At 41.6% G+C, this 17,833-nt stretch overlaps 1 protein-coding gene across 2 annotated transcripts in view; it reads right to left on the reverse strand.

Moving 5' to 3' along the window:
* LOC124045183 (multiple epidermal growth factor-like domains protein 6) overlaps positions 1-17,833 on the reverse strand; it is a 181,720-nt gene that overhangs the window by 43,342 nt on the left and 120,545 nt on the right. For both annotated transcript variants that reach the window (XM_046364436.1, XM_046364435.1), the window contains 6 exons: positions 17,261-17,392; positions 13,621-13,749; positions 10,158-10,289; positions 4,732-4,860; positions 3,906-4,034; positions 1,921-2,049 (listed from right to left, as the gene is read on the reverse strand). In XM_046364436.1, the coding sequence (XP_046220392.1) occupies positions 1,921-2,049; positions 3,906-4,034; positions 4,732-4,860; positions 10,158-10,289; positions 13,621-13,749; positions 17,261-17,392 (780 nt within the window). The remainder of the gene's footprint in view (positions 1-1,920; positions 2,050-3,905; positions 4,035-4,731; positions 4,861-10,157; positions 10,290-13,620; positions 13,750-17,260; positions 17,393-17,833) is intronic.

A 17,833-nucleotide genomic window follows, 5' to 3' on the forward strand; every position in this document is an offset into this window, starting at 1 on the left:
AATAGGTTCCAGAAAAACAGTTGCTTCAAACTATGGATTTCATGGCTAATTGAGGTAAAATTCTGCTCATAAATTACGCATGCATGAACTACACATTGACACATCCAGCCCAAAGCGGGAGGTTTAAAAAATATGTTTTATGTAACTGTAGGCTATATATACACAAATGAAAAATCACAAACACACCTCAAATCTAACACCATGACAAAGATCATCCATTATGCATTTGTTTAGGCATGTCTTAAGGAACATTAAGCATTTCAAAAGATCAGAGTGGCATATTTTGAGTTTAAATACATTACTGTGCTCTGAGTGTTGCAAGTGCTCACGTGGGGAGTGCATGGAATGGTGGTAATTCTGTCAAAAGGTTTTATTTTGAAATCGTGTTTAATGGGCTTATTTTTAAGAGTTGTTTGGCAATGATAGGGGATTTGGAAACTGCAGAATCTGCCTTTTCTGATACTATATAGACATCAAAATGTCAAAGTCTGACTGGCAGTGAATGAGGGGCAGGGAGGAATAACATATCCTCTTTCAACATACAGTGGAGTCCCCTTATAAAGATGAGCAAAAAAATACTATAAAATAAATAATACAAATACTTCTCTATTATTGCATGCTCAGAGAACGAGATTTAGTTTAATAAGAAATACTTATTTTTTTTAAAGGTAGGGGTAAAAATGATTGAATCCTATGTTTCGATTCTCCAGCACACTCCGCTTGTGAGAATAACATCCAAAAACCTTCTTCTAAAATATTTGAAGAGATTGGAAAACATATTTGGAGGGATCTTAGACAATACTCCTTCAATAATCTTTCCAGATCTGTTATATCCTTCGTCTGCGCATTGACGTCCCTCTTCAATTCAAACCACAGGTTTTCAATGGAGTTCAAGTTCAGAGACTAAGATTGCCATCGCAAAATGTTGATATTGTGGTCCATAATTTGAGTTTTTGGTGGATTTGATTTGTTCTTGCGGTTATTGTCTTGCCGCCAGATTCACTTGCAGCCAAGTTTCAGCCTCCTGGCAAAGGCAATAAGGTTTTTGGCTAAAATGTCCTTAACAAGGGCCCCAGGACCAGTGGATGAAAAATAGCTCCTTAACATAAAAGATCCACCACCATATTTTACAGAAGGTATGGAATTATTTTCTGCATATTGCATCTTTCTTCTGACGCAAAACCCACCACGAGTGTGTGTGGCCAATGAGCTCTATTTTCATGTCAACCAACAAATGTAAATGCCTGGAGTTTGATAAATGGCATTGGCACTTGGATTGGAAGCGATATACTATTACTTATTTAGGAAAAGTGATGGACTGGGGGACATGACTTCAAATAGTAGAATAATAGATTAACAGTAGATTCAAATTCATGAAATCAAAATTATGCTCTCTGTGCTTCTAGTTTGAATCTAAACGTAAAAATGTGTAGATGTTCTAAGTCCACAACAATGCTTAGACCGCATCAGGAGACCACTTTTGGAGTGTAGTTACACTTTAACGCAAGTGAGCATGCACCGAGCACTGTTGTCTGGTTAGCAGAAGTTCTGTAGCACACGTGATGGAGTTCACAAAACTAATGCCCACTAAATTGATGCAAATAATCATGATATTATTCTGACAGGTAGGCATAGGTTAAATTGTAGCTAGTTAACATTTAATTGAGAAAGTATTTGGGGAAGCCTTTCCATCTACGAGAAGACGGTTATCATTAGCATTGCTATATTTGATCCTGTTTCATATTTAATGGTCCACTGCTGCTAAATGACCACACACACACACACACACACACACACACACACACACACACACACACACACACACACACACACACACACACACACACACACACACACACACACACACACACACACACACACACAAACAAACAAACAAACAGACATGCACACTGACAGTACCTTTCTCACAGCTGGTGCCGGTCCAGCCTGGCATACACTGGCACTGCCCGTTCACAGGGTCACAGCTGGCATTATTACAGCACTCACAGGTGTGTTGACACCCACTGCCAAACCACCCAGCTTGGCATGCTACAACAGGAGCAGGGCAGAATGTTAGGGGGAACAAATTACGCTAGGGGGAACACATTACGCTACAATGGATTAAATAACATTTTCCTCAGCAATACACACAATACCCTACAATGACAATGTGAAAACAGGATTTTAGAAATTAAATTACAAATTAAAAACATAAATACCTTATTTACATAAGTATTCAGACACTTTGCTATGAGACTCGAAATCGAGCTCAGGTTTATCTTGTTTCCATTGATCATCCTTCTACAACTTAATTGGAGTCCTCCTGTGGTCAATTCAATTGATTGGACATGACTTGGAAAGGCATACACCTGTCGACATAAGGTCCAACAGTTGACAGTGCATGTCAAAGCAAAAACCAAGGCATGAGATCAAAGGAATTGTCCATAGAACCCCGAGACAGGTTTGTGTCGAAGATCTGGGAAAGGGTACCAAAAAACGTCTGCAGCATTGAAGGTCCCCTAGAACACCATCATTCTTAAATGGAAGACGTTTGGAACCACCAAGACTCTTCCTAGAGCTGGCCACCGCCAAACTGAGCAATCAGGGGAAGGGCCTTGGTCAGGGAGGTTACCAAGAACCCGATGGTCATTCTGACAGAGCTCTAGAGTTCCTCTGTGGAGATGGGATAACTTTCCAGAAGGATAACCATCTCTGCAGCACTCCACCAACCAGGCCTTTATGGTAGAGTGGCCAGACGGAAGCCACTCCTCTGTAAAAGGCACAAGACAGCCCGCTTGGAGTTTGCCAAAAGGCACCTAAAGACTCTCAGATCATGAGAAACAAGATTCTCTTGTCTAATGAAACCAAGATTAAACTCTTTGACTCAAATGCCAAGTGTCACATCTGGAGGAAACCTGGCACCGTCCCTACGGTGAAGCATGGTGGTGGCAGCATCATGCTGTGCGAATGTTTTTCAGCGGCAGGGACTATGAGACTAGTTAGGATCAAGAGAAAGATGAACGGAGCAATTTACATAGAGATCCTTTATGAAAACCTGCTACAGAACACTCAGGACCTCAAACTGGGATGAAGGTTCTCCTTCCAACAGGACAATGACCCTAAGCACACAGACAAGACAACGCAGAAGTGGCTTCAGGACAAGTCTCTGAATGTCCTTGAGCGGCCCAGCCAGAATCCGGACTTTAAGCCAATTGAATATCTCAGGAGAGACCTGAAAATGGCTGTGCAGCAACGCTCCCCATCCAACCTGATAGAGCTTGAGAGGATCTGCAGAGAATGTGTCATACCCAAGAAGACTCCAGGCTGTAATCGCTGCCAAAGGTGCTTCAACAAAGTACTGAGTAAAGGGTCTGAACACTTCCGTAAATGTGATATTTCAGTTGTTTTATTTTTAATAAATTAGCAACATTTTCTAAAAACATGTTTTTGCTTTGTCATTATGGGGTATTGTGTGTAGATTGAGGAAGGGAAAAAACGATTTAATGAATTTCAGAAAAAAAGCTGTACTGTAACTGTACACAGATATAAAGAGTGTCATGACATAGTTTTGGAAATGCTCAGCTCTCCACACAATACAGGCACTACTGCAGGAAACACACACACACACATACGCATAAAATATGCACACGTTTCTTTGGAATGTGCCCTGCTCCTGCCCCGTTACCAGTTAGAACTGAAAAATGACTATGTTGATCCAGGGTAATATGCAAGGCCACATACAAACAAGGACCATGAGTATTAATGCACCACGCACAGAGAGAAATAGCACAGTGGGGTGTAGTCGCTTCATTAAATCTACTTCCACCTGTTTCTCTTTTCTTTTTCTGAGCTGCTACAGAAATTCTATGGATGGATGGATGGGTGAACAGGCCAATAGGACTCACTGGTGTTGCATTGTGATCCGACCCAGCCGTCTGGACAGTGGCAGGCCCCTGTCAGGTGGTCACATCTCCCCCCATTAGAACACTGACACTGCTGCTGACACTCCAGCCCATGGAATCCTTCAGGGCACGCTGCACAAACGGCACATCGAAATGTACACATGTAAATGTATCGAAAATGTACACATGTAAATGTATCGAAATGTACACATGTAAATGTATCGAAATGTACACATGTAAATGTATCGAAATGTACACATGTAAATGTATCGAAAATGTACACATGTAAATGTATCGAAGATGCACACATGTAAATGTATCGAAATGTACACGTGTAAATGTATCGAAATGTACACATGTAAATGTATCGAAAATGTACACATGTAAATGTATCGAAAATGTACACATGTAAATGTATCGAAGATGCACACATGTAAATGTATCGAAATGTACACATGTAAATGTATCGAAATGTACACATGTAAATGTATCGAAATGTACACATGTAAATGTATCGAAATGTACACATGTAAATGTATCGAAATGTACACATGTAAATGTACACATGTAAATGTATCGAAATGTACACATGTAAATGTATCGAAATGTACACATGTAAATGTACCGAAATGTACACATGTAAATGTATCGAAATGTATACATGTAAATGTATCGAAATGTACACGTGTAAATGTATCGAAATGTACACATGCATGCACGCACGCGCGCACACACACACAAACACAGTTACATTCCAAACATATCATGTGGGCATTCATCACATACATACACAACCATACTCTAATTGGTTATCCCAACACACACTTACGTTTTTCACAGTAGGTGCCTGTCCAACCAGGCAGGCAGGTGCAGGCTCCACCCATATGCTCACAGGCCGCCTCATTGGCACATTGGCACCTGCGTCTGCAGCCAGCGCCGAAGGAGCCCTCTGGGCACTCTGTTTCAGCGCCAAGGGTAGAGACAGAGAGAAAGAGCTAAGAGAGAAAGTAAAACACTTTTCCCTGCTCGTGACTTTGTTATTAAACAGTGTCAGGCAGAGAAGGACCCAACCCAGCTAGTCTATATACAGTCAAACACACTGACACACAAACCAGTGGAGGCTCCTCAGAGGAAGAAAGGGGAAGAATTTCAGAAAAAATGGCCTTTCAGATAAAACTACACTAAATATAATAATGTCACCAAATACCTGATTAAAACACACTTGTGCAATGAATGTTTACAGTAGTCTCAACAGTACCCTCAAGGGTAGCACCATAGTGTAGCCGCAGGACAGCTATTTTCTAGCCTCCTCTGGCTACATTGACTTCAATACAAAACCTAGGAGGATCATGCTCCTCACCCCCTTCCATAGCCTTACAGTACATGGTAAAAGCTTCACTCCTTTCTATACTCAAGTCCAGCTCTCTCAGGTGAGGGGTTTGAGAGACCAGAGAGACCAGAGAAGCACAGACCAGAGAAGACTCTACTTCCAGAAGACGTCCTCCAACCAATCAAAGCTTTTGCAGTATGAATGAACATGTTGTCCATCTAATCAAAGGATCAGAGAATGAACATAGCACCACGCATGTGCGATTTTTGTTAGTTGGTGACATTGTTGGATAGATTGAGATTGAGTTTTTAGGATACTATTCATTTGAAATTAGTTTGTTCACACTACAGGTGACGGAAGAGGTAGATTATATCTTGTTTTCTTGTTTTTAGGACTTTATTTTTCTGTCGTGTTAGTGTAATTTATTTACATTTGCCTTGGCAACTTCAGTAGCACGTAGCTAGCAAGCAGAGTGCAGTTTTCTCTGCAAGAATGGCGAACGCCAACTACAATGTAGTGGATTTTTGGTTGGAAAATCCCTTTCATTGCCCACATCAGATTCAAGCTTCTAGGAAAAAGCCACATCGATCATGTAATGGATGAAGGTCTGCATATTCAAACTACGAGAAGGTAAGGTGAAACAGGGATGTTCTCAAGCAGCTTATCGACAATACTGCATGTTTGGCTATGTAAGAGTTGGCACAATGAGAGGGAAACAAGGGCAACTACAAGGAGCTTGCAGAGGTAATTGCACGTTACGATGCTTCACTTGCTGAGAATATGGAAGTTACTAATCTTCTACTAGTCTTCTCTGGGATGCAGAAATACATTCTAAATGATTTCATAGCTTCCATCGCACCAGCCATTAAAAGTTACATATTTTTTAAAGCCTACTGGGCACACACTGGTGTAATCAACATTGTGTCCACGTAATTTCAACAAAATTACATTGAACCAACATGGAATAGACAATGTATTGACATCTGTGCCCAGTGGTAGGTTGACATAGAGGGCACTTTCCACTTTTCACCGATATTTATTTAGCAAACGGAATGATAACACATCACAAGAAAAACACTAAACATTAGTGATATTGACATGCTTTATGGGATGAAAACAGGACAGAATCTCAGTCTGATCAACTGTAGGCTACTAACAACAGCAGCTGCATACAGCCGCTGCGTCCTGTCCATCTGGTCAGGGTAAACAAATTCATAACTATGTATTTAAAGTCCATTTGTTTGTGTGAGGAGAAAATGTGAATGTGATCAGATGTGGCTTATATTCCAATTTGACCAGGCTGCCTAGGATTAATTAATCGTTTTCTCCACACATAGTGTTGTGTGTTCCTTCCAAACAACTCAACTGTAGTTTAATCTGTCCACAGAATATTTTGCCAGTAGTGCTGTGGAACATCCAGGTGCACTTTTGCAAACTTCAGACGTGCAGCAATGTTGTTTTTTTGGACAGCAGTGGCTTCTTCCGTGGTGTCCTTCCATGAACACCATTCCTGTTTAGTGTTTTACGTATCGTAGACTCGTCAACAGAGATGTTAGCATGTTCCAGAGATTTCTGTTAGTCTTTAGCTGACACTCTAGGATTCTTCTTAACCTCTTTGAGCATTCTGCGCTGTGCTCTTGTAGTCATATTTGAAGGGCGGCCACTCCTAGGGAGAATAGCAACAGTGCTGAACTTTCTCCATTTATAGACAACTTGTCTGACTGTGGACTGATGAACATCAAGGCTTTTAGAGATACTTTTGTAACCCTTTCCAGCGTTATTCATGTCAACAATTCTTCATCTTAGGTCTTCTGAGATCTATTTGTTCGAGGCATGGTTCACATCAGGCAATGCTTCTTGTGAATAGCAAACTCAGATTTTGTGAGTGTTTTTTATATTTGGACTCAAGGTTGGCTGACTCAAATGAGCTTTTGGAGTCATTAGCCTAGGGGTTCACATACTTATTCCAACCTTCACTGTGAATGTTTAAATAAAGTATTCAATATAGACAAGAACAACACAATAATGTGTGTGTTATTAGATTAAGCACACTATGTAGGGCTTCCGAGTGGTGCAGTGGTCTAAGACACATCACATCTGGCCGTGACTTGGAGTCCCATTGGGCGGCGTACAATTGGCGCAGCGTCATCCGAGGTAGGCCGTCATTGTAAATAAGAATTTGTTCTTAACTGACTTGCCTAGTTAAATAAAGATTTAAAAAATATATGTTTGTGTATTGGTGTTGATAACCAGTGTTACTGTTTTACACTGTGGAGAGTAAAATAGTCTCATCAAAACCACACCCATCATTATCATATTTCCCAGCATGCTCTAATGCAGGTCGATTTTTCAGGATTGTTGATATTTTCTGTGGTTTTGCATGGACATTGATTGATTGATAATATTATACTACACAAAGATAAATGACATACATGTTTCTAAACCAATCAGTTAGTTCAATTTATTGAAATGGTTGTTCCGGTTTAAATGGTTTCCTAGCCCTGACAGTCATTCTGAATGCAGGTAGTGGGTGAATAATAATTCCAACTGTTAGATATCCTTACTGGCTGGATTCCAATAGGAATTACTCATCACTTTCCAAGCCAGCATAATGTGATTTGCAGGCCTGATGTGTTAGGGTAAAACTAGGCCATCAACTAGGCCAATATGTAAGGCCTTATAATATATGTAATGTATTGTTATAGTTTATTTTTTAGTGATAACATTCGCCAGGTATTCCTGAGGCATGATCCTAGGGCTCAGGTCCTCCAGGAGGGCAGGGAGAGAGGGAGAACGACAGAACTAGAGGGAGCATACTTAAATTCACACACACGACACCAGATAAGACAGGAGAATTACACCAGATATAACAGACTGACCCTAGCCCCCTAGCACATAGACTATTGCAGCATAGATCCTAGAGACTGGAGACTGAGACAGGGGTGGGTCAGGGGACACTGTGGCCCTGTCTGACGATACCCCAGGACAGGGCCAACCAGGCAGGATATAACCCCACCCACTTTGCCAAAGCACAGCCCTACACCACTAGAGGGATATCAACAGACCATCAAATTACTACGCTGAGACAAGTCTGAGTATAGCCCACGAAGATCTCCTCCACTGCATGAGCCTGAGGGGGTGCAAAACCGGAAAAGAAGATCACGTCTGAGACTCAACCCACTCAAGTGACGCACCCCTTCTAGGGACGGCATGGAAGAACACTAGTAAGCCAGTGACTCAGCCCCTGTATTAGGGTCAGAGGTAGAGAATCACAATGGAGAGAGGGGAACCGGCCAGGCAGAAACATCAAGGGCAGTTCATCGCGGAATTTATAGCACGGCTTTGATGATCCTTGGTTGGGGTCTGAGCAGATTATTTGTTGCTATTGCAGACATAATAAAATGGTGGTCCGATAGTCCAGGATTATGAGGAAAAACATTTAGATTCACAATATTTATTTCACGGGACAAAACTTGATCCAGGGTATGACTGTGGCAATGAGTACAGTAAGTCTGGAGACATGTTGGACAAAACCCACTGAGTCGATGATGGCTCCAAAAGCCTTTTGGAGTGGGTCTGTGATCTTTTCCATGTGAATATTAAAGTCACCAAAAATGTGAATATTATCTGCCATGACCACAAGGTCCACAAGGTCCAATAGGAATTCAGGAAACTCTGTAAGGAACGCTATATACGGCACAGGAGGCCTGTAAACAGTAGCTTTAAAAAGTGATTGAGTAGACCGCATAGATTTTATGACTAGAAGCTCAAAAGACGAAAACAAAGTCATTTTTGTGAGGGGAGGAAAATTGAAATTTCCTGTCAAATGTTAACAACACATGTCTTTGCGGATGCGCGGGGGATATAGTGTAACCAGGAGGAGAGGCCTCATTTAACAAAGTAAATTCATCAGGCTTGAGCCATGTTTCATTCAGGCCAATCACATCAAGATTATGATCAGTGATTAGTTCTGTGACGATGACTGCCTGGGAAGTGAGGGATCTAACATTAAGTAACCATATTTTTAGATGACAGGAATGGAGGAGGTCTTTATTCCAGTGAGATTGCTAAGGCGAACACCGCCATGTTTTGTTTTGCTCAACCTAGATCGAGCCACAGACACAGTCTCATGGGGGATAACTGAGCTGACTACACTGACTGTGCTAGTGGCAGACTCCACTAAGCTGGCCTACCCACTATCTTATTGTGGAGCTAGAGGAATTAGAGCCCTTTCTATGTTCATAGATAAGATGAGAGCATCTCTCCAGTAATGATGGTCTGTCACTCCTCAGCAGGCCAGGCTTGATCCTGTTTGTGGGCGAGTCCCAGAAAGAAGGCCAATTATCTACAAATTCTATCTTTTGGGAGGGGCAGAAAAGGTATTTCAACCATTGAGTTGTGAGACTGCTATAGAGCTCATCACTTCCCCTAACTGAAAGCAGATGTTTGTAACTGTGTAGGGCAAGAAAGCGCATGCAGTCTCCATTAGCCTAGCTAGGTAGATCGCTTAACTAGCTTCTCACGTTTTTTAAATTTTTTAAATGTTTATATTTAACCTTTATTTAACTATGCAAGTTAAATACCGTCAATACAGGTATTACACAATCATATTTGATGATAAATAATCTTGCTCCGGCAACTATTGGTCTTGGTTGGTTGCTGTCCCTTTATTTTTGAAACACTCTTTGTCATCTCTGAGCAGTCAGTGCCTATACCGTGGGTCTCCCATTCTCCCAAATGTTTCAAGTCACCAGCCTACATTAACACACACACACACACACACACACACACACACACACACACACACACACACACACACACACACACACACACACACACACACACACACACACACACACACACACACACACACACACACACACACACACACACACACACTAGAAAGGAGATATTTATGTTTGTACTCTGTTGGCAGCGTGGTCCTGTGTAGCCCGCCTCACAGCGACACTGTCCCGTGATGAGGTCGCAGCTGCCATCGTTGTCCGGGCACTCACACACGTTGGCACAGTCCACCCCCCAACGCCCGGCGTCACACCCTACCATGGAGACAGAGGTCAGAGGTCAAAAGTCATATCTGTTATCTGTTTTTGGCATTGGATGCGTCTCAATCCACGACATCCACCTATGTCGCACTTCCACATCTGCGGTGAAAGGTGACAGAGCTAGAGCGCTGTTTGTCAGGCCATGAGACGTCTCGAAAATTGGTCTTCTCACAAAATACTCTGTAGCGTCTGAACGGTTTGGCCTACAAACTATTATGACCCCTCTATGGAAAGATACTTTCATGCACATCATGGGGTTCTCTGTTTTGTGTCTCGTCGTGGAAAGGTGAGACTCTCACAAACACGTACAGTACATGTCGGTTGGTTGGCTCTTGGACGCCCACAAGCCTCGTCTGAAGGTCCCCCGGGACTAGTTCATTTTTTAAAATGAAATTACAGCGTACAGTTCATATAAGGAAATCGGTCAATTGAAATGAATTAATTAGGTGCTAATAGATGGATTTCACATGACCATGGTAGGTCCACCCACTTGGTAGTCAGGCCCATCGACTGGGGAACCAGGCCCAGCCAATCAGAATGAGTATTTCTCCACAAAAGGGCTTTATTCCAGACAGAGATAGTCATCAGCAACCCCCCACTCCCACTCAGATGATCCCCCAGGTAAAGAAGCCGGATGAGGAGGTCCTGGGCTGGTGTGTTTACACGTGGTCTGTGGTTGTGAGGCCGGTTGCCAAATTCTCTAAAACAACGTTAAAGGCAGCTTATGGTAGATAAATGAACATTCAATTATCTGGCAACAGCTCTGGTGGACATTCCTGCAGTCAGCTTTCCAATTGCACACTCCCTCAAATCTTGAGACATCTGTGGCATGGTGTTGTGTGATTAAACTGCACATTTTAAAGTGGCCTTATATTGTCCCCAACAAGGTGCACCTGTGTAATGATCATGCTGTTTAATCAACTTCTTGATATGCCACATCTGTCAGTTGGATGGATTATCTTGGCAAAGGAGAAATGCTCACTAACAGGGATGTAAACACACAAACATTTGAGAGAAATAACCTGTTTGTGCATGAACATTTCTAGGATGTTTTATTTCAGCTAATGAAACATGGGACCAACACTTTACATGTTGCATTTATATTTTTGTTCAGTGTATATATGCAAACTTGTTAGTGCCAAAACTAAGGGGTTAAGTACATGTATAAAAAAAACTGTTTTCCTGATCCTTCTTATATCCTTCTTATATCTCTCAGATACATGTATAGGACAGACACTTCAGAACAAACTTCCTTTAGATTTTTTGGGGGGACTGTATCTGTTGCTAGTGAATCTGTAGTGAATCTGTTATTGCGTTTGTATTGGCTAATAGCACTAAGCACAAAAAATGTTTCATAAAAAAAAATATAATAAAATAAATTATACTTCAAGGTGTCTTAAAATTCCAAATAAAATAGTTAAATGATCCTTGGTATGACTTTCTTAAACAATTCCATATAAAGGACTTCAGAAAGTATTCACAGCCCTTGACATTTTCCACATTTTGTTACGTTACAGCCTTATTCTAAAATGTAATAAAATAGTTTTTTCCTCATTAATCTACACAAAATATCCCATATTGACAAAGCAAAAAAAAGTTATTCAGACCCTTTACTCATAATTGTTGTTGAAGCACCTTTGGCAACAATTACAGCATTCAATCTTCTTGGGTATGACGATAAAAGCTTGGCACACCTGTATTTGGGGAGTTTCTCCCATTCTTCTCTGGAGATCCTCTAAAGCTCTGTCAGGTTGGATTGGGAGCGTTGCTGCACAGCTATTTTCAGGTCTCTCCAAAGATGTTTGATCGGGTTCAAGTCCGGGCTCTGGATGGGCAACTCAGGGAAATTCAGAGACTTGTCCAGAAGCCACTCCTGTGTTGTCTTGGCTGTGTGCTTAGGGTCATTGTCCTGTTGGAAGGTGAACATTCACCCCAGTCTGAGGTCCTGAGCGCTCTGGAACAGGTTTGCATCAAGGATCTCTCTGTACTTTGCTCCATTCGTCTTTCCCTCGATCATGACTCGTTTCCAAGTACCTGCCGCTGAAAAACTTCCCCAAAGCATGATGCTCTCACCACCATGCTTCACCGTAGGGACGATGCCAGGTTTCCTCCAGAAGTGACGCTTGGCATTCCGGCCAAAGAGTTCAATCTTGGTTTCATCAGACAAGAGAATTTTGTTTCTCATGGTCTGAGAGTCTTTAGGTGCCTTTTGGAAAACTCAAAGAGGGCTATATTATATGCCTTTTACTGATGAGTGGCTTTGGCCACTCTTACCAAAATATCTGATTGTTGGAGTGCTGTAGGGATGGTTGTCCTTCTGGAAAGTTCTCCTATCTCCACAGAGGAATCTAGAGGTCTGTCAGAGTGAACATCGGGTTCTTTGTCACCTCCCTGATCAAAGCCCTTCTCCCCCGATTGCTCAGTTTGGCCAGGTGGCCAGCTCTAGGAAGAGTCTTGGTGGTTCCAAACTTCTTCCATTTAAGAATGTGAGAGGGCACTGTTCTTGGGGACCTTCAATGCTGCAGACATTTTTGGTACCCTTCCCCAGATCTGTGCCTCGACACAATCTTGTCTCGGAGCTCTATGGACAATTCCTTCGACCTCATGGCTTGGTTTTTCCTCTGACATGCACTGTCAACTGACATGCACTGTCAACTTTATATAGGCAGGCATGTGCCTTTCCAAATCATGTCCAATCAATTGCATTTACCACAGATGGACTCCAAGTTTTAGAAACATCTCAAAGATGATCAATGGAAACAGGATGCACCTGAGCTCAATTTTGAGTCTAATAGAAAAGGATATGAATACTGATGTAAATAAGCTATCTGTTTTTTCTTTAATATAAATTTGTAAACATTTCTAAAAACTGTTTTCGCTTCATTATAGTCATTATATATGGGGTATTGTGTGTAGATTGCTGAGTTTTTTTTTCTTCGTTTCATCCATTTTAGAATACGGCTGAAACTTAACAAAATGTGGATAAAGTCAAGGGGGCTGAATACTTTCCGAAGGCACTCTAGCTTAGTAGAACCCCCTCCCCCGGATTAGACGGGGTTTAGACTCTTATGGGTTATTATCACTATTATTGCAAGCCGTAGTGGTAGCAGACCTGGCTTCAACTACTATTTGAAGTCTTTCAAATACGCTTGCTTTAGCCAGATGTGTAGGTTTTACCATTTTTCGACTCTTCTATTGGTTCCCTTGTGCCAGGGAAACCTCAATTAATTCAATCAGATTGAAATAATATTTGATTTGATTTGAGTGGTAGGAGGATCATAAAGTACTACAGTATTGATTGTGGCTCACACACTGTCAGCCTTACCTCTACTGCAGCTGGGTCCAGTCCATCCTTCAGGACAGGCACAGCGGCCCGTCAACGGGTGGCAGCGCCCACCGTTATCACACCGACAGCGTAGCTGGCAACCCTGGCCAAATCTACCCAACGGGCAGACTAAGAGACAGAGACAGTATGGTAAAATATATAGGTCTGGGAATTACCAGGGACATCACGATACGATATTATCACATTACTTAGGTGCCAATAAGATATATATTGCGATTCTGCACGTATCATGTATTGAAATTCGATACTACAATTTTATTGTGATTCGATATTCCAAACGTATATTGCTCACTACTGTATATGTCTATTGAAGAGGAACAAGAGAGAGACATGAGGAAACGAGTTTAGGCGATACAGTGCCTTCGGAAAGAATTCAGACACCTTGACTTTTGACACATTTTGTTAAGTTACAGCCATATTCTAAAATTGATTAAATTGTTTTTTCCCCTCATCAATCTACGAGCAGTACCCCATAATGACAAAGCAAAAACAGTTTACATTTTTGTTGTGCTAATTTATTTTTAAAAAATTTAAAATTTAAAAATGAAGTATCACAATTACATACATTTTAAATCGTACGTTTACATACACCTTAGCCAAATTCATTTAAACTAAATTTTTCACAATTCCTGACATTTAATCCTAGTAAAAAATCCCTGTTTTAGGTCAGTTAGGATCACCAATTTATTTTAAGAATGTGAAATGTCAGAATAATAGCAGAGAGAATTATTTATTTCAGCTTTTATTTCTTTCATCACATTCCCAGTGGGTCAGAAGTTTACATACACTCAATTAGTATTTAGTACTTGGGTCAAACGTTTCAGCTAGCCTTCCACAAACTTCTCACAATGAGTTGGTGGAACTGATTCAGGTTTGTAGGCCTCCTTGCTTACACACACTTTTTCAGTTCTGCCCACAAATCTTCTATAGGTTTGAGGTCAGGGCTTTGTGAGGGCCACTCCAATACCTTGACTGTTGTCCTTAAGCCATTTTGCCACAACTTTGGAAGTATGCTTGGAGTCATTGTCCATTTGGAAGACACATTTGCGACCAAGCTTTAACTTCCTGACTGATGTCTTGAGATGTTGTCTCAATATATCCACATAATTTTCTTTCCTCATGATGTCATCTATTTTGTGAAGTGCACCAGACCCTCCTGCAGCAAAGCACCCCCACAACATTATGCTGCCACCCCCGTGCTTCACGGTTGGGATGGTGTTCTTCGGCTTGCAAGCCTCCCCCTTTTTCCTCCAAACATAACGATGGTCATTATGGCCAAACAGTTCTATTTTTGTTTCATCAGAGCAGAGGAAGTTGCAAAACGTAGCCTGGCTTTTTTTAATGGCGGTTTTGGAGCAGTTGGTTCTTCCTTGCTGAGCGGCCTTTCAGGTTATGTCAATATAGGACTTGTTTTACTGTAGATATAAATACTTTTGTACCCGTTTCCTCCAGCATCTTCACAAGGTCCTTTGCTGTTGTTCTGGGATTGATTTGCTCTTTTAGCACCAAAGTACGTTCATCTCTAGGAGACACAAGGCATCTCTATCCTGAGCGGTATGAAGGCTGCGTGGTCCCATGGTGTTTATACTTGCGTACTATTGTTTGTACAGATGAACATGGTACCTTCAGGTATTTGGAAATTGCTCCCAAGGATGAACCAGAATTATGGAGGTCTACAATTCTTTTTTAAAGTCTTGGCTGACTTCTTTTGATTTTCCCATGATGCCAAGCAAATAGGCATTGTGTTTGAAGGTAGGCCTTGAAATACATCCACAGGTACACCTCCAATTGACTCAAATGATGTCAATTAGCCTATCACAAGCTTCTAAAGCCATGACATAATTTTCTGGAATTTTCCAAGCTGTTTAAAGGCACAGTCAAGTTGGTGTATGTAAACTTCTGACCCACTGGAATTGTGATATAGTGAATTATAAGTCATGTAATCTGTCTAAACAATTCTTGGACTAAACGACTTGCCAAAACTATTTGCCAAAAACGAGTTAACGAATCCAACCTAAGCGTATGTAAACTTCCGACTTCAACTGTAAGTATTCAGACCCCTTACTCAGTACTTTGTTGAAGCACCTTTGACAGCAACTACAGCCTCGAGTCTTGTTGATTATGACACTACAAACTTGACACACCTTTATTTGGGGAGTTTCTCCAATTCTTCTCTGCAGATCCTCTCGAGCTCTGTTAGATTGGATGGGGAGCGTTGCTGCACAGCTATTTTCAGGTCTCTCCAGAGATGTTAGATTGGGTTCAAGCCCGGGCTCTGGCTGTGCCACTCAAGGACATTCAGAGACTTGTCCCGAAGCCACTCCTGCGTTGTCTTGGCTGTGTGCTTAGGGTCGTTTTCCTGTTAGAAGGTAAACCGTCACCACAATCTGAGGTCCTGAGCACTCTGTAGCAGGTTTTCATTAAGGATCTCTCTGTACTTTGGTCCGTTCATCTTTGCCTCGATCTTGACTAGCCTCCCAGTTAATGCCGCTGAAAAACATCCTCACAGCATGATACTGCCACCACCATGGTCCCATGTTTCCTCGAGACGTGACCCTTGGCATTCAGGCCAAAGAGTTCAATCTTGGTTTCATCATACCAGAGATTATGTGCCTTTACTAAGGAGTGGCTTCCGCCTGGCCACTCTACCATAAAGGCCTGCTTTGGGGAGTGCTGCAGAGATGGTTGTCCTTCTGGAAGGTTCTCCCATCTCCACAGAGGAACTCTGGAGCTCTGTCAGAGTGACCACCGGGTTCTTTGTCACCTCCCTGACCAAGGCCCTTCTCCCCCGATTGCTCAGTTTGGCCGGGCGGCCAGCTCTAGGAAGAGTCTTGGTGGTTCCAAACTTCTTCCATTTAAGAATGATGGAGACCATTGTGTTCTTAGGGACCTTCAATGCTGCAGACATTTTTTGTACCCTTCCCCAGATCTGTCCCTCGACACAATACTGTCTCAGAACACTACGGACAATTCCATCGACCTCATGGCTTGTTCTGACATGCATTGTCAACTGTGGGACCTTATATAGACAGGTGTGTGACATTCGAAATCATGTCCAATCAATTGAATTTACCACAGGTGGACTCCAATCAAGTTGCAGAAACATCTTAAGGATGATCAATGGAAACAGGATGCTCAATTTCAAGTCTCATTGCAAAGGGTCTGAATGCTTATGTAAATAAGGTATTTCTGTTTATACATTTACTAACATTTCTAAAAACCTGTTTTCACTTTGTCATGATGGGGAATAGATTGCTGAGGATTTTTATTTATTTAATCCATTTTAGAATAAGGCTGAACCATAACAAAATTCAATGGATCAGAATACTTTCCGAAGGCCCTGTAAGTTCTCAAAACATGTTGGCACACCATTTAGAACATTGAGAACAAGCTATAGGCTGAGAAATACCTTGAGCACAGCTAAAGCTGACTAACTTAACAACTTAGAAAAAAATATTAATGTTTTTGTTATATTAGTTATTTATTTTTACTAATTGATACTTGGTCACAGTGTCAATATTAAATTATCAAAAATGAAATTGCGATACTCCACTGTATACATTTTTTCCCCCACCTCTACAATTATACTAAGTCTGAGGAGTGCACGTGTGTCTCTCACCACTCTGACAAAGGGTGCCCATGTATCCAGGTTGGCAACGGCACGTTCCATTGTGTTTGTCACACACTCCCCCGTTCTGACAGTCAGGACAGGAGCCTGAGCAGCCCACACCCCATCGACCCTCCTCACACTCTAACAAACAAACAGACAGAGAGAGAGTGAGAGAGAAAAAGTGTGTGAGAGAGAGAGAAAGACTACAAGGTGAATTAATTGTTCTGTTCTCCATATGGGGCTAATACTATTAAGCATTATTATTCTGACCAGTGTTCCATGGCGAAAGAATGAACATAGTAGTGTTTCTCATGTCTTCTATGAAAATCAAATTTGATAAAGAGCTGTTTTAAAATATGTATAACTCGCAGTGACGATTCTCGCATCTAAATGTTGTTGAGGCAAAATAAATGTATTGGTGTGGAATGCATGCCAGCAAAGCCATTACACAAAACAACACTAAGCAATACATGAATTGCACTATAATGGTGACAAATGGTGCCTACAAACTGTTAGGGCCAACATAAAGCTGTCCCAACAGAGTCCCAACACCTTACCAATACTACACATGGCTATCAGCGG

Source organism: Oncorhynchus gorbuscha, linkage group LG10 (genome assembly GCF_021184085.1).
Source record: "Oncorhynchus gorbuscha isolate QuinsamMale2020 ecotype Even-year linkage group LG10, OgorEven_v1.0, whole genome shotgun sequence".
NCBI lineage: Eukaryota > Metazoa > Chordata > Actinopteri > Salmoniformes > Salmonidae > Oncorhynchus > Oncorhynchus gorbuscha.